We start from the raw sequence: 22,931 nt of genomic DNA on the forward strand, positions 1-22,931 counted from the left end.
GTCAGACATATATCAAACATTAACTATACTATTATTAGTATAATATCTTCTATATTATGTATAGCATAATAACTATAAAATGGATAGTATTAAAACACCATAAATATAGCAAATATTAATCTGTTTACACAAATGGCAGTTGCAATACTGCAAATTTATTAAGTACATTTTGTGAGCACGAGTATAATAAATGTGGCTTAGACAGTGTGTATTTTTAAGCAGTGATTTAAGTGCTTAAGTCCCTCCTTAAAAATGAGGTGGCAGTATTTCTCAGCAGAAAGAGAAAGCACACTGGAGTGAGTGTGGATCAGGACGTGGACTGCTCAACCAACATTATCCTACACTGGAAGTAGCAGATCAACACAGAGAACATGACCCAACACAGAGAACATGACCGAGTAAGAATCTTGTTTATTTCTGTGTGAGCCTGTCTCTAAAATATTTTCGGCTCGGTCATTACACCACATTATATTGACAGCCTCCGTCGTCTTTTATTCCTTATATAGTTTTTATTACCAGGTGTTACGAAATACATTTTAAAGAATAAGATTATTAAGAATTATTGCTCTGCCTGCTGGGAACATTATCTTATGTAGTAAAAAATATAATCATTTACTTTTATTTTCAACATATTTCATTTAATTTTAAATCTATAGAATTTCATCTTTAAGTTTCTGTTTAACATTTGGAAAAATACCTCACTTGCCAGAATCCTAGGATTTTACTTCCACCTTTACAATGAACCCCAGATGAAATGCAGTAAAGATCATACCTACCCAGAACAAAGAACAAAGACATTTAACTTAGAAGATGTAGTGGCTCGAGCGTAGGAGCAGGTGCTATTGCATATGAGGTTGAGATCAGGGATAAGTGTATCACTTACCTGGAGAGAGATATCAGGATATACTATAAGCGAAAGGCAAGCTAGTGGAGGCAGTGTGGTGCTTGGCAATTTTTAAGACCATTTTGTGGGAGTCCCGCGAATGATTTTATTCTCCTGCAACCAACACTTGAATCACCCGAACCCGCATTTACCCATCAAATCTTGTCCTGCCACACACGTTTGCGTCAATTTGCGTCAATAGTGCAGGTCTCTACTTTCAATGTCTCTCCTATCCATCTTCACTGTCACACTTATTAACACATCAATAATACAGCTGTGCCCTCATCAGTGCAACAGTGAAATGGGATCCTCTCAAACAGTGTCATGCTGCTCTGCGTTCCGAACGTTGTCTAAGCGACATACATCAGTATTGCGGTATAATAAAAATTCATATCATAGCAAAAATAAACACAGGTATTCGGTTTGAACCGGTATACCGCCCAGCACTATAACCTACAAACCAGATTTGGCTCCTGCGTACTTCGCCCTCTTCCTGAAGATGAAGATGCAGTTCAAAGGTCGCCATTTGACGCCATTGTAGAGATCCAGTGTGTACTGCAGAAGCTGCTTGACAAGTTTCAAAAAGGAGACTTCCAGAACACATTCCAGAAGGTGATAGTGTGTGAACGTAAGTAAATGCTTTCTCGTAAACGGAACTAGTCTATATAATGCATTTTGAGGATGTAGCAATGTTTTAGATTAGGTTATACAAACTGGTGTACTAAGTATGACCTCAGAAGACATTGAAATGAAGAGACGCGCCCTTACTAGCATATGACCTTTCATCTCCAAGCGTCTGTGTATCGTTGAATAAAAAAACAACTAAAATGAACGAACCATTTTGTGGATATACGGAATATAAATATATGATAAATATAGTATTTTTTTAGTTTAAACTAAAGCTTAATGGCTAAAAGCTGCGGAATAAAAATGCACCTGTGCTTTTTACATTAAACACAAGTTCACCAATATTTCCATGGTTTACTTACTCGTTTTGGGACAGTCCATAACAGGTTACTCGAAAAAGCTATAAAAAAAAAAAAAAAAAAAAAAGGAAAGAAAAGAAAAGAAAAGAAAAGAAAAGAAAAGGCCATTACATAATACATTACGAATTTTCTATAATTCCTTGCGCCCGAGCTGAATATGAGATAAATGGAGAATGTTGTCCCATGTGTGCACCTGGTAAGCCAAAAGTCTTTGATATAACACACAGATATGGTATAGTGCAAGACAAATGTTTAAAGATTCTTACATGAAAGACAAATTCAGTTTATCAAACCACACAATTCATGGTTTTATACATGTTAATTAGTTTAACTGTCTACTTTATTCCCCAAAATAGGATATTTCAAAACAATGGTTAGCAAGCAGATATATTTTATATACCTTTATTCAACATAGCAGATTTTCACCAAGTTGAATGTTTGCAAACACTTGATTTGATGGCATCAGATAAAAAAAACTGATGTATCCATCTCCAAGCTTTTCACAAAAGGACAGATTATATATGTCATATATTAGACAGGTTATAAACAGTTGGTTCTTGTAGTCAGTGTGTTAGATGTAAGGAAATGAGCAAATTGGTAATTTTGACAAGGACCTATTTGTTGTAGTTGGAACAGTTGAGTTGGAGCGTCTCTGCAATCTGGAACTGGCTCTTAGAGCATTTTAAGAAGGTTCTCTGGTCTGTTGTTTGCATAAATAGATGGGTATGTGTGTGCTGTTTACGTAAGGATGTGATTGCACTAGGATGCACTATGGATTGAAAGGCCAGTGAAGAGTGTGACTCTAGTTAATTTTCTGCTGGGAAAACTCTGGGAACAGGTATTTATATTGAGGCAAATTGGGCATGTACCAAACACATTTCATGGCAGTTGGCTCTTTTACACATTGAGGAGGCGCATGGCCTGAGGAATATTGATTCATTGATTATTCAGGCCTCAGAATATAGGTTCAGGTATAGTTTTCATGAGTAACTTTTATATGCTTGTTTCTTTCTTTCGCTGTTTTAGTCATTTTCTCTCTAAACTGATCCAACTTGTCTAACTTTTTAAGTGTCATTATTTAATGAATACACATACATTTGGGTGATACTGAACTAAAAGTACAGATCTTTTTGTTAAATAATAAATGTACAAATGCTTGATCTTTAAGCACTTTCCCTAAGCACCTCATCAAACAGCCATTCATGACATCCTCTAAAATTATTTTAGGGTAATGTATTCAGTGGAACATGGAACATAGTCTGCAATAACAATGCTAATCTTTAGAGATTTTGAGAATTTTTTTTTACTCACAGTTTATACTTAAAGTCCTCTATACAGTCCTAAATTAGCAATATAATTTCCTGGATAAGTTGATGTATAATGATGTGTGTGTGTGTGTGTGTGTGTGTAAAGCGACACGTCGCATGCTTATTAATACAGAGCACAGATAAAGGACTATATATTATTATAGAATTACATACTATATATAAATATATTACATACAGGATATAAATAACAGGTAAATCCGCATGATTTATTATAGTGATTTAATCTGATGCCCCGCCTCATGTCCGCCTTCGTCACTCACAACACTCAGTCTTTCAGGAAGGAGCAGAGCCAAAATTCCCGGAACAGGAAGATAAAGAGACATTGAAAATATCCAAACGGCTTCGAAAGAAACCCGTAAACAAACCTTAAAAATGCAGGAAAAAAGACGAACCAAAAAAAAACAAAGACAACATCAGGATCGTCTCTAGGTTACGACCGTAACCCTAGTTCCCCGAGGGAACGAGACGCTGCGTCGAAACGCTATGGGAACGCCCCGCGTGACCGCCGCCTGAACCACGTGTGTAATCTGACCAATAGGCGTTTGGGCGTGGCGTCATCAGCGGGCGGCGTCGGCGTAAACAGGAAGCTACAAATGGCTGCGAGATGGACCAGACGCTAGCTCCTGCGAGAGAAGGTAAGCGCCGCAGGGATGCAGGAAGTGTGGCACGGAGACGCAGCGCCTCGCCCTCGGGAACTAGGGTTACGGTCGTAACCCAGAGACGCCCCTTCAGGAACTCGAGCTGCGCCGAAACGCTATGGGAACGAGTGTCCAATCACGCCACACTGACCAGACCCTGCCTAGAGAGTGAGGGCCTCGCACCAGCACGCAAAACAGAGGAGCCCGGGTGGCTCTGAGGTCAAGGTCGAGAACCTGACGAAGGTCAGCGGGGTGGACCAACCCGCCGCGTCACAGATGTCCTGGAGTGGGACCCCAGCAGACCAGGCCGTAGAGGCCGCCACACCGGTGGAGTGAGCTCGAACCCCAAGCGGTGCGGGAGGCCAGAGGACAGATTAATGCTCACTGGACAACAGGATATATATATATATATAAGTTGGTTCTTGTAGTCAGTGTGTTAGATGCAAGAAATGAGCAAATTGGTAATTTTGACAAGGACCTATTAGTTGTAGTTGAACAGTTGAGTTGGAGCGTCTCTGCAATCTGGAACTGGACCTTAGAGCATTTTAAGAAGGTTCTCTGGTCTGTTGTTTGCATAAATAGATGGGTATGTGTGTGCTGTTTACGAAGGATGTGATTGCACTAGGATGCACTATGGATTGAAAGGCCAGTGAAGAGTGTGACTCTAGTTAATTTTCTGCTGGGAAAACTCTGGGAACAGGTATTTATATTGAGGCAAATTGGGCATGTACCAAACACATTTCATGGCAGTTGGCTCTTTTACACATTGAGGAGGCGCATGGCCTGAGGAATATTGATTCATTGATTATTCAGGCCTCAGAATATAGGTTCAGGTATAGTTTTCATGAGTAACTTTTATATGCTTGTTTCTTTCTTTCGCTGTTTTAGTCATTTTCTCTCTAAACTGATACAACTTGTCTTACTTTTTAAGTGTCATTATTTAATGAATACACATACATTTGGGTGATACTGAACTAAAAGTACAGATCTTTTGTTAAATAATAACACAGTTTTATGAAAATAATCAAATATATTTAAACATTTATTAAAAATCAAAACCAACATTAGCATAACACAAACACTGTCAAAGCCTCAGTCTTACAGGTGAAAACTCAAAGAGAATAATGTGTTTCTGGATGTGGTGAGGGAAGACATGCAGGTTGTTAATTTAAAAGACGAAGATGTAGAGGACAGGGTGGTATGGAGAACGATGATCTGCTGTGGCGACCCCTGAAGAGAGCAGCCAAAAGAAGAAGAAGAAGAAGAAGTTGTAATATGTGTACTGAGAGTTAATAATACATTCTAGACTAATGATTTCAGCTAGAGTTGCAACATTTAGAATGAAAGGTAATTGCACAATGTGATTTCGTGTTGGTAGAGAGAAAATGCAGAGAAACGATTCTGACAAATGTATATCTTCTATACATACATGGCTTGAAATGGGTTAGGATTTTTACACAAATAAGATATTATGATGCCCAACTTAAAACAATGAATGGAGTTTCCTTAATTCTTTAAGGAGTATTGAGGCAGGATTCCTTAACAATTTGTAGTTGGATTAGGTTAAAGCAGTATTATGAGAGTTCACCTTTAACATATTTTTCAGGAAGCCATGTTTATAGGCATTGCACTGAATTTATCAGCACGACCTGTGTGCCATGTGCTTACTCAACTTACATCTCTGAGCCCAATGGTCGTCTAAATTGTCTTAGTTGTGCGGTTTGTGATCCTGGTAAGTCTGTTTTTGTACATAATCTACCTTTTATATGCATTTAAATTCTAATATAAAAATTATTTGGTAAGGTGAAAATGTTAAATTCAGTGATGTGTGTTTTATACAGAGCAAGGATTAAGAGTAAAGACAACCTGTGCACGGTATACAGATACAGTTTGTGAGCCACTTGAGGGATTTTACTGTGTCAGTAATGACAAGGGCAGCTGTACACAAGCTGTCGAACACAGAAAATGCAGCCCTGGACACTACATAAAGCAGAAAGGTTGGTGTAATATAACTGCAGCAGTATGTACTGTAATTGTTCCCAGTTTTGTACTGGAGCTAATTACAAGGTGACTCAGCACACGTCATGTCTTTGCAGGAACAGCACATAATGATGCAGAATGTGGTGAATGTAAAAATGGTACCTACTCTGATGGATCACTTGACATTTGCAAACAGCACACAAAGTGAGCATTAACTTCACTGACTATATATTGAAAGAAGCATGAGATTAATGGTAACTTAAGCATTCAGAAAACTTTACTGTTTCAGCATTATATATGTAGAGGGTAATCCATAGATAGTTTTCCTCACTCTGTATGAAACTGTAGCTCTGTGGTACCATGGTTATGGTTCTTTACAAGGAAGCACATACATTTAAAATATAACCTAATAACTTTAACTATAAAATATGCACAACTTTTAGTCAATCAGAACCAAGTATTCAGATAGACTGTCGTGTAAAATAAAAAATATATATTGACAGATCTTAAATATAATCAAAAGCAGTAAACAAAAATGTAAACCAGAGAACCAGAATAGAACATGTTTTCGGCATTGATGAATAGATGATATCTTGATTTTTTTGACAGGTGTGAAGATTTGGGACTTAGAGAAATAAAACCAGGCACAACGATCTCTGATGTTGAGTGTGGAAATAAAACTCAAGTGCCTCTGTTCATAACTATGACTGTTATCATAGTTTGCATTATTGTGGCACCAGCACTAGTAATTCCTTTCATAATTAGACATAAAATTTGCCGACATGAAGGTAAGCGTTTTATACTAATCTAACAATATAGATCACTCAATAAGGAAACACTGATAAAAATTCTCAACAGTGCTTTTTTAATCAGGTAGGAAGTCTGAAAAAGAAACAGAGGACATACAAGATAATGTAAGTGTAAATATTCATTATTCATGCACTAAGATAAACTGTAGAGTAAACATTAAATAAAAATCCTACAAACTGAATTTATTACTTGTTTTCCCTTCCAAGGAAACACTTACCATGGTCTCAGCATTTCAACAACCAAATAAGTAAGGATCATGCTAGACTTTTAATACAGTATATAAAAAACTAAATTAATTAAAAGACACATTTCTGTTGTTATTGATTGTTTGGATCATTTAATATTACATTACGTGAAGTTAACAGCATATGTGTTTTTAAAGAGAATTGATGGCTGCTATTGTATTGTAAAGAGTAAACTGTTCTTGCATTGTTCTAATCAAAGAGCAGTAATGCATTTTTGAAATAGCAATATAATGGTAAAGTAGTAAAGCAGTAAAATGTTACAAACCTTTTGGATTATTTTTAGCTGCTGAATGAAGCCTCCCTCAAGTCCAGGTTTTATCACCCAGAGCAGATAATCTTTCATCACTGAACTAGGATGAATTAATTGGCCTCACCGGGGAGCTAGAAAGTACAGTCTAGATAAAAGTGAAGAAGTCTTTCTACAGGACTGTGATGGACTTGGTGCATGAGTATGTCTGGATATCACTGCATTTACCTGAAACACAGAGCTGGGATTATAGCCAAGGACTTTATTCAATTCAATTCAATAAATTTTTATTTGTATAGCGCTTTTAACAATGAACATTGTCTCAAAGCAGCTTTACACAGATAATGTGGTGATTAAAAGTAAATATGTTCTGTGTAAGTATGTTTGTCCCTGATGAGCAACTGTGGCAAGGAAAAACGCCCCGAAATGGCATAAGGAAGAAACCTTGAGAGGAACCAGACTCAAGAGGGAACCCATCCTCATCTGGGTTGCACCGAATGTCCATTTGAAGCAGATATACAATGTTGCGGGGTACAGTGATGATGATCAAAAGCGAACTGTATCCTGGGTCAGTGTAGCAGACTGTTGACATTAACTACAGTCCAGTCCATCCTCAAAGCGCCCGTTCTTACTCCGGAATTTCACCACCCAAGGTGTTGATAAAAAACCGTCCCAAGCCGCACAGAGTGGCCTCCAGTTGAAGAGAACACTATCCAGAGGCAGGCCTGGACGAAGTGGGGAGATCCAAGGAGGGGAGAGGGGCAGGAACAGTGGTCACTGGAGCCTCAGGAGCATGTTTAACTTGACCGAGAGAGAGAGAGAGAGAGAGAGAGAGAGAGAGAGAGAGAGAGAGGGTGACAGGAAGAGAAGGATATGGATTATTAAGTGTCCTTATTGTTGTATGAAAGTTAATGTCACTGTGCAGTTTGGACTCCAGCAAGACTCGCTATGGCAGCATAACTAAAAGGGAGAACCAGAAGGTAACACAGACATGAGGGATCTCTGGGATAAGAGACGACCCACCACACCACCGTCAACAAACCTGAGTGAACGTGTGAATGTGAGGGGACGACAGCATACAAATATCCCAGTTCACCAAACACTCTATATCCATGTTCCCTCCAGATCTGAGCCTTTACCTAAGAAAAAAATCTACTGATCAAAGGCTTGACTAAATAAATACGTTTTCAACCTCGACTTGAACACTGAGACTGTGTCTGAGTCCCGAACACTGGTTGGAAGGCTGTTCCATAACTGTGGGGCTTTATAAGAGAAAGATCTGCCCCCTGCTGTAGTCTTCATTATTTGAGGAACCAACAGATAGCCAGCACCTTTTGATCTAAGTAGGCGTGGAGGATCATACTGGTACAGAAGTTCACTCAGATACTGCGGTGCGAGACCGTTAAGTGCTTTATCGTCAGTAGTAGTATTTTATAATCAATGCGAGATTTGATTGGGAGCCAGTGTAGACTGATTAAAACAGGGGTGATGTGGTCATATTTCCTAGATCTAGTGAGGACCCTTGCTGCTGCATTCTGAACTAACTGAAGCTTATTTATGCACTTACCGCACACCCAGACAGTAAAGCATTACAGTAGTCTAATCTAGAAGTAACAAAAGCATGAACTAGTTTTTCTGCATCCTGTAACGACATCATATTTCTAATTTTAGCAATATTTCTAAGGTGAAAGAAGGCGATCCTGGTGATATTATTCACGTGAGACTCAAAGGAAAGACTAGGGTCAATAATCACACCAAGGTCTTTGACAGCCGTACATGCTGAAACAGAAACACCATCCAGAGATGCTACGTAATCGGAAAGTTTACTTCTAGCTGCATGTGGTCCTAGTAAAAGTACTTCCGTCTTATCTGAGTTGAGCAGAAGAAAGTTATCAAGCATCCACTGTCTAATGTCCTTTACACACTTCTCAACATTGTTAAGCTGATCTCTCTCATCTGGCTTTGCTGAAATATACAGCTGTGTGTCATCAGCATAGCAATGGAAGCGAATCCCATGTTTATGAATAATTTCACCAAGAGGCAGCATATATAAAGAGAAAAGCAGAGGGCCTAAGACAGATCATTGAGGAACACCAAACTTTACCTCAGAGAGTGTGGAGAACTCACCATTTACATCAGCAAACTGATAGCGATCAGTCAAATAAGACCTGAGCCAAGAGAGCTGTTCCCTTTATTCCAACAACGTTCTCAAGTCTAGCAAGTAGTATAGTGTGATCAATGGTGTCAAAAGCTGCACTAAGGTCGAGCAAAACAAGTAAGGAGACAAAACCCTGATCAGAGGCCAATAACAGGTCATTTACCACCTTAACTGGATTTATATTAACCGTCTGGATTTCTTGCCTGATGTTTTCAATTTTATTATTAAAAAAGTTCATGAAATCATTACTACCTAATGATGGTGTGCATGTTAGCGCAGTGTTTTTATTTCCTGTTAATTTTGCTACCGTGCTGAATAACCCTTTATCACCCAGGACTGCTGCTTAGTAATCTCTTCAGTCCTTTATCACAAAGAACCTAAATTAATCCTGCACTTCACAAGCATGACTCAAGCTGCTTTGATTGAAAAAACAAGAAAGAGGAAGAAGAATGAACGTTGATTTTAAATCCTGACCATATTGGTTGTGGAGACACTATTTAAAAGAACACTTGTATATTTTGTTTCGTTTCACTTTGTTCTGTGTACTACATGTGTTTGAAATGAAAATGAAGAAATTGGACTTACCTTTGGGACTAGACCTTTAAGGAAGAAAGAATCATAAAATCATATATAAAAACATTTATGGAAAATTATAACTTAGAACTATTTTTAATAGCATTTTACACACAATCATTTTAAAATACAATTATAATAATGATTTTGTATATTATATAAATGCAAGCAGACTATCATTCTATCATTCTAGTAACTTATTAACATTTTTCTCCTCTCAGTTCTACAGAAATAACCAGGAAATATATTATGTCCCGAGGTTACTGGAGGTAAATATAAGGTTGCATGTGGAAAATACCTTATTGTCAATTACAAATTCTATAAAATTTCAACACAAAAAGATAGATGGCTGTTGACAGGCTCAAATTAGATATAAAAAAGATAAATATAAAAAAAATACGATTTAGCATAATTACAGTTGTAACAAAAAGTTGCAAGTTGCCAGGAGTTGTACCAATGAGCTTTATGGAAGCATTTGAGAAAGGCCTTCCTGAGAACAATTCACTTCATTAGAAAATGCAGAACCTAAATATTGGTCACAAAGTGGAAACTACAAATTATAAACACATGACGTTCCATTGGAAAATTTTGAAGGCTGTAGGCTGTTCAATGATGTATGACCATTAAACAGTTAATGGTGCATCATGTTATTTGCAGTCTACATTACAAAAGTTCTAATAAATGGTCAATAAACACCTTCCACGCAGTGAGGAAACCTCACCAAAGGCTATTGTTCTTGAGGAAACTAAAGCAAGCTAGATTAGTACTAAAACGTTTCTAGTGAACATCTACTATAGAGAGTCCATACTAAACTGAGGTTAGCTAGCTGCATTGCTATCTTTATTTATAATTTTTTTTCTTTCAAAGCAGTATAGTGTAAAATACGTATTTATTTGTGTGAGAGTGAAATAGTTACTGAATGTTGAATATTGAATATTAATACCCTAATATGTTAATATTACCAGTACACTTTTTCAAATGCATTATAAATTATGTTGAGTTCAACATGCTCAGAAAAGCTGAAATCTGCAGTCTGAAAACACCCTCAGTACTTCCCATGTACAGAAACAGTCATGAACTGAGACCAATAACCAAAATTGCTTTTATAGTCTCCCAGTGCATGTTCCAGTATCTGATTTGCTTTCTTTCTGTATTTTTTTGTTGTAACTATATTTGGCTCCCAATTTGAATGGTGGACAGATGTGTCCTTCAACCACGAAACTCTTTACAACACCATCTTTTTTTTTTTTTGTAGAGGAAATGTAGTAAAATTCAAGGGAGTCAGAAAGGTTATAGGCAGAGGCTTTCTGAGAAGAATGCTTGGTGTGTCTTGCTTTCATAATGCATCAAATTACAAAACCAAAAGCAGACTTATAACAAACCAGTCAGACCACCTGAGATCTGAACTCATTTGGGACATGTAATCTGGGCTGGGTCGAAAGGGAAAAAGCACAGAGTCTATTTTAATTCGGCTGAAGCAAGCTTTGTGTAAAGCGAGCTTGGTGTAAAGCAAGTTTAATCAAGCTTTGTGTAAACTTAAACCGTTATTTTCGAAGTCTCAGGTGTCAGTTCTTAGAAGCAGTCAGAAAGTTTCCAAAACAAGACTGTCTTCAGGAGAAACTTTTCCAGATTCCATGTAACATGACAAGATGCATTATGTATTATTAATTAAATTAATGAAACTATAAAGAAATAAATTCATAGTGTGTCTCGTTGAAGAAGCCTAATATCCATATTTGATATTTGTTCACAGCTCTGTTAATTTTGTTTGCACATCACCTAACCTCTGCCTGTTTTTAACTACATTATGCCAATCATTTTTAATTATTCCTCTTTGATTAATACACTGTCTTTAACTGTATCCATGCACATCATAACAGCCCCTTTGGCCAAACAGCATAATTTGTCCATGGTGCAATGAATTCTCTGACACTTTAACCTTGTGCACACACTCATTAACCAAGGTATCTCTATGGAGCTGATTTGGATGCTCTCATAATAGACATATATTGCATATATTATATATTATATTAATCATATTAATTGGTTTACATGCTGTTTTGTACCTCCTGATTGCTGTGATTGACGTTTTTGCACAACATTGTGTTCATGATTGCAAGTACACTCTTGTTTATAGTTCTTTCTTTTGCACATTGTACTGTCTTGTGTTGTTAGATTTAACTGTATTTTTCTGCACTGTTTGCACTAACTTGCACATGATGCACTTTATCACATGATGACACTTAATTTAGTCTTTGCTCAGTGTTCAGTTATGTAGCGCTATGTTGTTTTATGTAGCACCAGGGTTATGGTGGAACGTTGCCTCATTTCACTGTGTTCACTTTATATGGTTGAAATCACAATAAAAGCTTCACGACTCTTGACTTGACTCATTATATCCAGAAATGCAAAGCAAACCCCAGTTATACTATACATCAGTGGTCCCCAAACCCCGAGCCGCAGACCGACACCGGTCCGCTGGTCAATTGGTACCGGGCCGCACAGAAAGAATACATAACTTACATTATTTCTGTTTTATTTATTATCTGATTCTGAACGATGTTTTATTTAGGAAAATTACCGTAATCTCTTTACTCGTAATATTAATATTAATCCGGTCCATGAAAATATTGTCTGACATTAATCCGGTCCGTGAAAATATTGTCTATCATTAATCCGGTCCGTGGCGCAAAAAAAGGTCGGGGACTGCTGACAAACAGTATATATAAATGACAGGTAAATACGACTTGTTTTTAATGTAGTGATTTAACCTGAAATTGCCAGTAAGTGTAAGCAGAGCTCTGCCCCGTCTCAAGTCCGCCTCCACTGCAATGCGTCACCCAAAACATTCCCCCTTTCAGGAAGGTGCAGAACAGAAATACGCCACAAAAGAGCCGGAAGAGAAAGACACTTTGGAAAATATCCAACAAATTCGTTAGAAACCCGTAAACAAACCTCTAAAAAGCAAGAAAAGGAAAAAAACAAAGACAACATTAGTATCAGCGTTTTCGTCGTGTTTTTACAGGAAATATCAACAAGGTAAGAACCTCATTCACCTTATTTTTTCTTGGAATTGTGTGGGATTTACATAAGCTTATAGTTCTGAAAAACCCCCACTTCTTCTTCTTCTTCTTCTTCTTCTCTCGGCTTCTCCCATTAGGGGTCGCCACAGCGGATCATCTGTCTCCATTTATGTAATGTTTATAATTATGGATTATAATTACATGCAAAATAAAATGAAGCCAAAAAAAGCGCATTGAGCCTCGTTCGTGCAAAGTGTATGTTAAAATAGGCATACAACATAATTTTCGCTATTATATAAAATATAAATCTATAAAAAAATTAACGTTGTAAGTTACAAGTATATGCAAAATACACCAAAATCCTTAAATAGCCAGTGTAGAAAGGAATGAAGCATGTTGGAAATCCCCAAAAGCAATTACCTTTGACTTATAACATCAATAATTCAAAGCAAGTTGTTGTTCTGCCCTTTCAGGTTTTACTTTCAGTCTCAACTTCAATGTGCATGTTTTTGTATGTGCGTCTCTGTGAGTAACAGATTATCGTTAACCAAAAGTGTTATGGAAGATTAAATCGGTAAATAGTTAAAATAAGTAGGATTCCTACTCATCATAAACTAGTCATATTAAGTGCAAAACGTGGACTTTGCAATTTTGTTTCATTGGCTAAAAAGTTAGTGTTTGTTATAAAAAAAAAATTTACTTTGATTAATGTCAGCAGAAAATGTAACTACATTTAGCAACTGCTATGTCTGAAGAAAAATGAACTTCCTCTTAATGTCAGAAATATAAAGTGTAAGAGAGCATTCAACAGTTTCGTTTATTTGGGTATAAAGTGTTATATAACAACAAAGGACCCTGTGACTATGTCAGCAAAAAACATGTTTGCTGGTATTATATTAATTTTGTAGTCACTTGACTTATGAGGAAGTTGCTTTAGCTCAAGAATAAACTTCCTTATAAGTCAAGTGACTACAAAATAACTATTATAATACCAGCAAAGCCAAAAGTATTGGACTCTCATGTGGCAAAGACGTGACTACAGTAAAGAGTGTTGTTATTCAATAAAACTGTCAATAGCATAGAATTCCAAAGTTCTAAAAGTAAAGGTCACGGACAAATAACAAGCAGTGGGTCAGACATATATCAAACTATATTGTGAATAGTATAATATCATCCATATTATGGATAGCATAATAACTAGAGAATGAATAGTATGGAAACACCACAAATATAGCAAATAAAATATCAAAGGCAACAATACAGAAACAACAAATAGGACTATGGCCTGGTTCAATGAGGTGAAAACTAATAGGGCAATAAATGCTTACGAAAAGTTCGAATATAGGTTCATATATCTGTGTGCAACTATAAATTGGGTGAGTGTGAACATGGTGAGTATGATGTATACACCACAGTGTCTATTTTTTAAGTAGGGTGCATTCTGGGAAGTGTAGTTTATTACACATTCAATAGCGTGTAGACTTGTAATGTGTTTGGTTGGAAATACTGATTACCCTTTATCATAGTTTGTAATAAGCGTATGAAACAAAGTCAAAATCAGCAAAGGAAACAGTCAAAAGTCTGATTCAAAATGAATTGCTTTTATCACAAAATTTAACCTCTTTCCTGTCAGCGTGTAAAGAAGTAAAGTAAGAGCCAGATTTTTTTTTCAAAGCAGATGTAGAACTTTTTAATTATACTGGAAATTGTTCACGGTGTTATTTATTCATGACAGAAATTCTTTTCTATATAATTAAACATCTGCTTTTTTATTTTTCAGATTTCTCCAAATATGATTGCTTGACCAACATTCAGAACATTTAAGACTGAAATGCATCTGAAAATATTCATGAGCTGCACTAGAAATTTCACCATTAGAGATATAAATTAACCAGGAGGTGATTTGGACTACTTTCAATGGAACACAGACTCACCTGAAAAAGATGAACTGAATACAAAGCAATGTTACAGATCATGAAGTGTGGGGATGAAACGTTAATTTTTTTTTCTTGATGAGTACAACACCTTCACAATGATTTCCATAAATTTGGAGCAAACTTTCCTTATTGCTTCTTTTTCTTTCCTCAATATTGAACTGTATGTTTATGCTTGTGGACGAGCTGAATATGAAATAAATGGAGAATGCTGTCCCATGTGTCCACCTGGTAATGCGATTTAATATATTACATTACTAAAACAAGTAACTGCAAATTATCTATTAAGGTAAATTATTGTTCAGTTCATCTTTAATATATTTTTAGGAAACCGGGTTTATAGACATTGCACAGAATTCACCAGTACAACGTGCATGCCATGTGTTGGCTCAACTTACACTGATGAACCCAATGGTCTTTCAAGTTGTCTTAGCTGTACAGTGTGTGATGTTGGTATGTATGAGTTTGTCACAGATCTGTGTTTTATGCAACACTGTATGTGCATTATGTATTAACAATATTGATTAAAGGTATTAGATATGCTATGTTTAATGTTATTTTGTGTTTGTGTGTATTTTTTAACAGGACAGGGATTAAAAGTAAAAACGGCCTGCACATGGACTTCAGATACAGTTTGTGAGCCACTGGAGGGGTTTTACTGTACTGATTATTACAGACTCAAATGCACATTTGCTCTGAAACACACCAAATGCAACCCTGGAGAATATATAAAGCAGGAAGGTTGGTGTAATACAGTACACTACACTGGATTATACCATGCTTTAGGGCTGGGCGATAAATCGGTTTTATCGATTAATTCGAATGTGTAGTTTACATCGATCTGTTTTAATAAAAATCGGTTTTCCGCCGACGCTCCCCTCTGGGCTCCCATAGTTTGGAATGAACTCAGCCGTAGAGATACACAAACAACATGGCAGCGAGCAGAGAAGAACTCTGAAACTCTTCCCAAGAAAAGTTAAGCAGCCGCATGTTGAAAATACACGGTTAAGCAGCCGCACTTTGTTTAGTGTTGCGCGTCCAATCGTACACTTACGGTACGGGTGGGGGAAGCGACCAAAATACATGTAAAGACGCTTCAGAACGGCGTTAAATCACCATATTCAAACACTCATAAACAGTCATTTTACTGTGGAGTTTTTAAGAAAAGTAAAGGCAAAATCACTCCAAGCATTTTTAACCATGTTCCACATTCAAACACTCATAAAACATTTTTCTTTATAGGTTTGCTCAATCTTTCAAATTATTTTTATTTACAGTGTCCGTGTCTATTACTCTCTTAAATTTGATCTAATTTTACTGTGGAGTTTTGGAGAAAAGCAAAGGCAAAATCACTCAAAACCTCAGGTGCATTTTCAATCATGTTCCACATTTAAACACTCATAAAACATTTTTCTTTGTAGGTTTGCTCATTTTATGTTATGTTACGTTCTATTTTTACAATTTACAATGGCAGGGCCTTCAATCTTGTATTTTTGGCTTGTTGTTTCTGATTGCACTTTAACCCAAGGTGGGTTATAATCCCAGAAGGGTAAATAAACTTTATTTAATAAAGTTAAAACTTTTTTTGAAATTTTTTTTGTCATATGCAGATTGATTTTAAGCAGGGGGGGGGGGAAATCTATTTAAATCGCAAATCGGATTTTTTGTGAAAAAATCAGGGATTTTTTTTTTTTAGGCCATATCGCCCAGCCCTACCATGCATTAACCAAAGCAGGACCAGATTATTTATTTACTCAGCTGCACATGTTTTTGCAGGATCAGCAGTTAAGGATACTGAATGTGCAGGGTGTGCAGATGGAACCTTTTCTAATGGCTCTCTTACCAGTTGTAAACAACATACAAAGTGAGTGTTCACTTGTCCAAAGTCCACAAATGATCCTGATCAGCGAATAACGATTACATCAATAACTAAAGAAATGGAGCAAAGCACCACCTATATATTGGAATGAATAAATAATGGCTTGGTTTTTCTTTCTTTCTGTCCTTCCTTTCTTCCTTCCTTAAATAAATGTTTGTTCCAAATGTCTTCACACCAAGTTATTGTTTATAATTTGGTATAATCTCCTATGATATCTTACAAGCTGTAAATTTGTGTGTGTGTGTATATATATATATATATATATATATATATATATATATATATATATATATATATATATATAAAATCTGGTTGGGTTCTTTTATTCATTTGGGCTTTAATTGTTCTGTGTAACATTTCTGAAGTGTCCATTCACTTTCTATTTATTTCCTCTGTTTATTAACAAAGAAAGAGTTTAAAGCTTTTAAATTAATCAACAACGATGAAAGAAACCAGATTAAAGAGAAGAAACTTATGCCTTTAATAGGAAGAAATCTTGATTAATAAAAGCTAAACACAAAGAAGGAACTGTGACATTCAATAACATGTTGGGATAAAACAAAAAATGTTTTCCTCCCTAATCTTGAATGCGGGCCTGTATTTTAATGAACACATTATTTATTTGCCTTTGTCCATTTCATTTCTTTAAAACAACAGTTTAAGCAATGAGTTCACTTTATGGAAGCATTTTCAGAATTATGGCACACATTTCTCCCTCAAATGTACGCATATGTTGTGTCACTAATGATTACAATTTCAAAACATAATAGAAATTTCATTCTCAAATGCATGGCGTTAAAAATGTTAATTAAAAGGCTGCTGTAAAAATGTTTTGCATGTGTTACATTAATTAACTCAGGTCTTTGCAGACCAGGGCTCCCTAACTGGTGAACATTTTTCCAAGGAGCTTCTCCTGATTGTAACAGTGATTAAGATTAAGATACTTAAACACTCTAAACCTGTTTTATACTAATAAAGGGAAACACATTTCAATGTAAATCATGTTAATACCAATTACATAATTTAGTACAGTCATTTTTATTTAAATGACATTTGGACTAAACATCATTTATAATTTAAGTAAATTGTCATACGTTTAAAAAAAAAGCAGCAGTAGAAAGAGACATAGTTCTATCATTAACCAAATCATTAAAATGTTACAAATAGAATTAACATTAAAGGGATAACTCACCCATTTGCTCTCTGTAAGAAGTCCTAAATGAAAATTATGTTATTTACTCACCCTCATGAATTTCTTCATAAACAAGGTATAATTAAGAATATGGGTAAAAATGAGAGTCCTCATTGTTACCATATATGGAAAATAGGAACAACAAAGAAACAATCGTTTTTGCACTTTAAAAATGCACTTTAAAAATGCACTTTAAAAATAAAATAAGTGTTTCGTAATTAGATTACAGTTACATTAACTTTATGGGCTTCAAGGCTCCATTTGCAAACATCTGAAGACTTTTTTTTTTTTTTTTTTATCCTGACACTGTTCTCAATAAAACCAAACTCAATATAACTGTATTGTAATTTCTACATTTTAATAGTTTGGGCTTAGCTTCAGTCATGGACTTTAAATATTTCTGCATGTTAGTAAAGAGTGAAGCGAATCATGGCATTTTTTTGTCACAATCATATCATGTTTACTTGATTGATGATTTTGTGCTTATTTTGATTAGCACTTACTTGATTGATGATTTTGTGCTTATATAAAAAAAAAACAATTGTTAAAAAAATTATAATAATTAAAATTGTTTAAGCAAATTACACAAACACACAATATGATATTATTATTAATATTATTATTATTATTATTATTATTATTATTATTTTATTGTGCAATATTAATGTTTATTATACAAGTTGTTCAAGTTACACCAATCTTTTATTTTGATGTGTTGTTGTGAAGGCCCTTGAGTTTCTGTGTGTATCGGATGATAGTTTAAAATGGTGAAATGTTGCAGAAGTGAGCCGTAGAGCAGCTCTTTAGATGATGTTCATGTGTTTAATTGTATATAGTGAGATGGCAAACAGTGGAAATGCGTGCTTTATTGTGTAGTATTTGAAACTGCACGTCTGCACCATTCATTCACACACAGACATGCAAAATACGCAGACTTCATAAATGGTCGTCTTCTGCGGTTTAATATTCTTCATTTAAAAAAAATATTTTGCAGATACCCCTGGCTAGGGGTCATGGGTATTAAGAACCACCTTTAAAACCCCTGAATTAAATCATATCTTAGCAACCAAACTGGTCATATAGAATAGTATTTAAAGGTCAAATAGTAAATGCCTTATACACCTGCACAGCCATGCAAATATCCAATCAGTTAATCATGTGACAGATGCTCAGTGCGTGAACTCATTTAAATCCAAGAACTCCAGTTTAAAAATAAAACATCGGATTACCTTTCTATCACTATACTCCCCAAAAGCTGGTTATGAAGCTAATGCTAATACTCCAACGCAGACTGTAAATAACAGCAGCCCATTTACATCTCTGCAAACTATGAGTATGCACTTTAGTTACTTCAAGTCATTAAAACTATGAGAAACTGCATAAAAAATCCATAACAAATTAATTATGATTTCCTAAAACTAAACATTCTTTTTTTTTTTTTTTATAGCTGTCAAGATTTGGGACTTGAAGAAATAACACCAGGAAACAATTCTGTTGATGCCCAGTGTGTTGTAAAAAAACCTACAGTAAATATAATAGTTGGATGCATCATTGCAACACTGGCTTTAGGATTGCTTGTAGCTGCAGCAGTAATTGTAAAAGAAAGAAAAAAAAAGGCCCATGTGCAGGTAAGTGTCATGTTAATCTAAAACTACACTGTAAAAACCAACAGCAAATTTACGCAGCAAACTAGCAGCTGTGGTTGCCAGAAATGTACCGTAAAAAATACGAACTGTACTTTACAGTGTAAGTGTATAGTGTGTTGAACTGTAGTTTACAGTGTAAAAAAATTGTCCTATATAATACTGTCAGCTCAGGTTAGCTCATTTTATTTTCAGAAAACGACTGCACTTAAATTGGCCAATGGCCATTTGTTTATAAACTAATATTGATAACATTTAAGTAATGTGAGTATATTAGTTCTGAGAATGTACTTTATTTAAGTCCATGACAAATGTGCAGTATTATTCAACCCCCCGCTTCAGCACTTTGTGGGGCGCCTTTTAGTTTTTATAACTTCTAACAAGCGTTTTCGATAAGTGCTGACAAGCTTCATACACTTCTCGATTGTACTCTTTGCCCATTCTTTACGTGCAAAAGCCTTTAACTCAGTGATGTTTGACCGCTTCCGTGCTGCAACTGCCTTCTTCAAATCCCACCAAAGATTTTCAATTGGATTTAAATTTGGTGACTAAGAAGGCCACTCCAGGACACTCCAGGATCTTTCCCCCAACCAAGCTTTGGTTGATTTGAAGGTGTGCTTGGGATCATTGTCTTGCTGGAAGATCCAATGATCACCAAGGTTTAATTTGTCAACAGAAGGCATCACGTTCTTCTTCAAAATGACCTGGTATTTCTGGGAATCCATAATGCCAGGTACACAATCAAGATTGCCAGTTCCTGCCGCAGAAACACAACCCCACATCATTATTGACCCACCTCCGTGCTTGACCGTGGGGATAGTATTCTTCTGGTCATAAGCCTGACCTTTTGCACGCCAGACATACCGCTGGTCCATATGTCCAAAATGTTCCAGTTTGGTTTCATCAGTCCATAGAACAGTCTCCCAGAACTCTGTAGTTTTGTCCAAATTCCTCCTGGCATATTCTAGTCGACTCCTGATGTTCCTTGAGGTCAAGAGTGGAGTGCGTCTTGGCGTCCGGCCATGAAGTGTTTGATTATTCAGTGCACGTCTTATAGTTGCCGCTGAAGCACTTGTAGCAGCCTTCATCATGTCATCCTGTAACTGTCTTGCAGTCACATGGGGGGTTTTCTTAGCTGTCCTGACTAAGTTGCTAAGGGCCCTTGATGAAATTGTGAGCTTTCTTCCACGGCCAGACAGGTTTGCAGCTGTTCAGTAAGTTTTAAACTTCCTTATAATGCTCCCAATGGTGTCTCTTGGAATGTTAAATCTTTTGGAAATCTTCTTATACCCAAGGCCCTTCAGATGTGATGAAATAATCTCCTCTCTCAACTTTTGTGGATGCTCCTTTGTCTTTCCCATGATTGCAACTCACCTTGAACACCTTCATGGTCGGGGTTTATATATACATCACAGCTGAAGCAAATGAAGGATCGTTATAGAGTTCCCAAAATGATGTTTCAGCTCCACTTCAGGCCATAAAAACTGCCAGAAAACTTTAGAAACAACAATATTATACAGGGGTTGAATATTTGTGACATGGCGATATTAAAAAAATATACTGTTACACACAAATACTACATCATAGATTTTCTGTGTTGATTTTATGTATCACTAAACTCATTAAGAAGCCATTCAAAGCAGAATCCTGCACTTTGAAATCAGAAAGAATAAAAGAATTTCACATTTCAAGTTCAATATTTAATATAAAATTATTTTATTGAAAAAATTTTAATTTAATCTTTTTTTTTTTTTTTTTTTTTGGAAGAACTGTGAGGGTGATGTTCTTTGACATCTCCAGTGCTTTTGACATCAGGCACTTCTGGGTGAGAAGCTGACAGCGATGCAGGTTGATGCCCCTTTGTGTCCTGGAAGACCATAGTTTGTGTGCCTACAAGATTGTGTCAGGAAAAGGGACCCTGTTTCAGTTACCGTCATTTTTTACCATTAGCAGGAATGAAATGCATCAGAGAAGCGATGATTGCAAAATCAGTTGATCGTTTGTTTTGATCATACCAGGCCCTAGGAAAAAATATACACAGACCAGTTTAATGGGACCATTTGAGCAGTGGCTGAAGATCAAAAGGGGCATGCTGCAGTGTATGGTGAGAAGTGCTGTGAGGTAGAAGTGACAGAAAATGGAGGGTTTTGTTAATTCAGCCGCAATTACAAAACAATTTGGGAAAACATGTCAGATGTAAATAAAAACAGAATACAATGATTTGCAAATCTCATAAACCTATATTCTACTCATAATAAAACATAGAAACCATACAATTTTTAAACCCAAGGTAATGGCTGTAACACGTCTAACAGGTTCTAACTGCTACACTATTTTAACCTAAACTGAGACACTATTATAATCTATAGAACTAAACATCCCCAGAACTCATAACTACATTCAAAATGTGTTTGAACCAGATGTTCTGTCAGATCTTCTGCTCAGAAATGACAAAATAAATGTAAACAGTAGACCCATAAATAACGCTTTGATATTAAATGAGGTTGGGTTTCTGCTGTTCATGTGAACATTTGTGTAACGAAATATGCAAATTACCCCACATTCTGATAAATACATTATTAGCATATCGGTGAACAGAAGACTAAGAACACATGACAAAGATTTTCCCCAATACTATTTATTTTATAGCATTAAATAGAAGTTTGTGTTTAGGCAGCTACACTCAAAAGATTATAATAATGATTTGTTTTAATACTTTTATTTTGTTTAAATATTTAATTAAATTATTTATTAAGAGTTCATGTAATTATATTTATTGTTAACACATTTTCTATAATTGATAACATGTATTTTGCTCTTTTCCACAACTGCCTATAAAAACATCTAGATGCTAAATGCTAACTTTGCAAACATTGCTAACTGCACAACTGTTTATGAAATAAATAATTATCTTTAATACATAATTAGTACATCTTTCATGCATTATTATTGGTATTTATTGTTTAACTGAATAATGTTGAGTGAGTATAATATAAATCTGTATCATGTGGTGTAGTATCCAAAAGTAAAAAAGCCAAAGACTAATGGTGCTAACTGGAGTTATTCCACGTCTGAGTTCATCATGGACAGCAGGATAGAACAAAGAGCAAGTATGAAATGTGAGATGCTGCAATTAGTCGTTTGAGGTGTTTTGAATGGTACACGCTCTTTAAGAGTGGAAGAACGTCACTGGAAGACGATGCAAGATCAGGAAGACCTTCAACAATCTCAACCCCCAAAAACTTCGAAACCATAAGGCAACTTGTGCATGATGATCATTGGAGAACAATTCACATGATTTCACTTCCACACCTACTCACCAGATTTGACCCAAAGATGAAGATCCATTTCAAAGGTTGCCATTTTGACAGCATTGAGAAGATCCAGGGTGAATCACAGAAGCTGCTTGACA

General features: G+C 36.0%; 2 protein-coding genes across 3 annotated transcripts; both read left to right on the plus strand.

Annotated features, from left to right (window-relative positions):
- The first annotated feature begins 970 nt into the window (after positions 1-970).
- Positions 971-21,901, plus strand: LOC124399430 (tumor necrosis factor receptor superfamily member 14-like). Of its 2 annotated transcripts, none has more exons than XM_046870316.1 (7): positions 971-1,511; positions 14,652-15,036; positions 15,133-15,258; positions 15,391-15,546; positions 16,582-16,669; positions 19,324-19,504; positions 21,287-21,901. In XM_046870316.1, the coding sequence occupies exons 2-7, from the start codon at positions 14,904-14,906 to the stop codon at positions 21,308-21,310; spliced, it is 708 nt and encodes a 235-aa protein (XP_046726272.1). In that variant the 5' UTR covers positions 971-1,511; positions 14,652-14,903; the 3' UTR covers positions 21,311-21,901. The 2 variants fall into 2 exon arrangements, with proteins under 2 accessions (XP_046726272.1, XP_046726271.1); XM_046870315.1 differs by lacking the exon at positions 971-1,511 and adding an exon at positions 12,749-12,887.
- LOC124400263 (tumor necrosis factor receptor superfamily member 14-like) lies at positions 2,016-6,876 on the plus strand. Its single transcript, XM_046871965.1, has 7 exons — positions 2,016-2,065; positions 5,442-5,567; positions 5,677-5,832; positions 5,932-6,019; positions 6,425-6,603; positions 6,689-6,729; positions 6,832-6,876. Exons 1-7 carry the CDS (start codon positions 2,053-2,055, stop codon positions 6,874-6,876), a joined length of 648 nt encoding a protein of 215 aa, XP_046727921.1. The 5' UTR covers positions 2,016-2,052.
- Positions 21,902-22,931: the final 1,030 nt, after the last annotated feature.

Source organism: Silurus meridionalis, chromosome 17, assembly GCF_014805685.1.
Source record: "Silurus meridionalis isolate SWU-2019-XX chromosome 17, ASM1480568v1, whole genome shotgun sequence".
NCBI lineage: Eukaryota > Metazoa > Chordata > Actinopteri > Siluriformes > Siluridae > Silurus > Silurus meridionalis.

Coding starts and splice junctions, on each gene's coding strand:
- LOC124400263 (XM_046871965.1), top strand. Junction 6,020..6,424: donor ATTTGCAAACAGCACACAAA/GTGAGCATTAAC, acceptor TTTTTTTGACAG/GTGTGAAGATTTGGGACTTA. Junction 6,604..6,688: donor TAAAATTTGCCGACATGAAG/GTAAGCGTTTTA, acceptor TTTTTTAATCAG/GTAGGAAGTCTGAAAAAGAA.
- LOC124399430 (XM_046870316.1), top strand. CDS start 14,904: ATGATTTCCATAAATTTGGAGCAAACTTTCCTTATTGCTTCTTTTTCT. Junction 15,259..15,390: donor CTGTACAGTGTGTGATGTTG/GTATGTATGAGT, acceptor ATTTTTTAACAG/GACAGGGATTAAAAGTAAAA. Junction 19,505..21,286: donor AAAAAAAGGCCCATGTGCAG/GTAAGTGTCATG, acceptor TTTTTTTGGAAG/AACTGTGAGGGTGATGTTCT.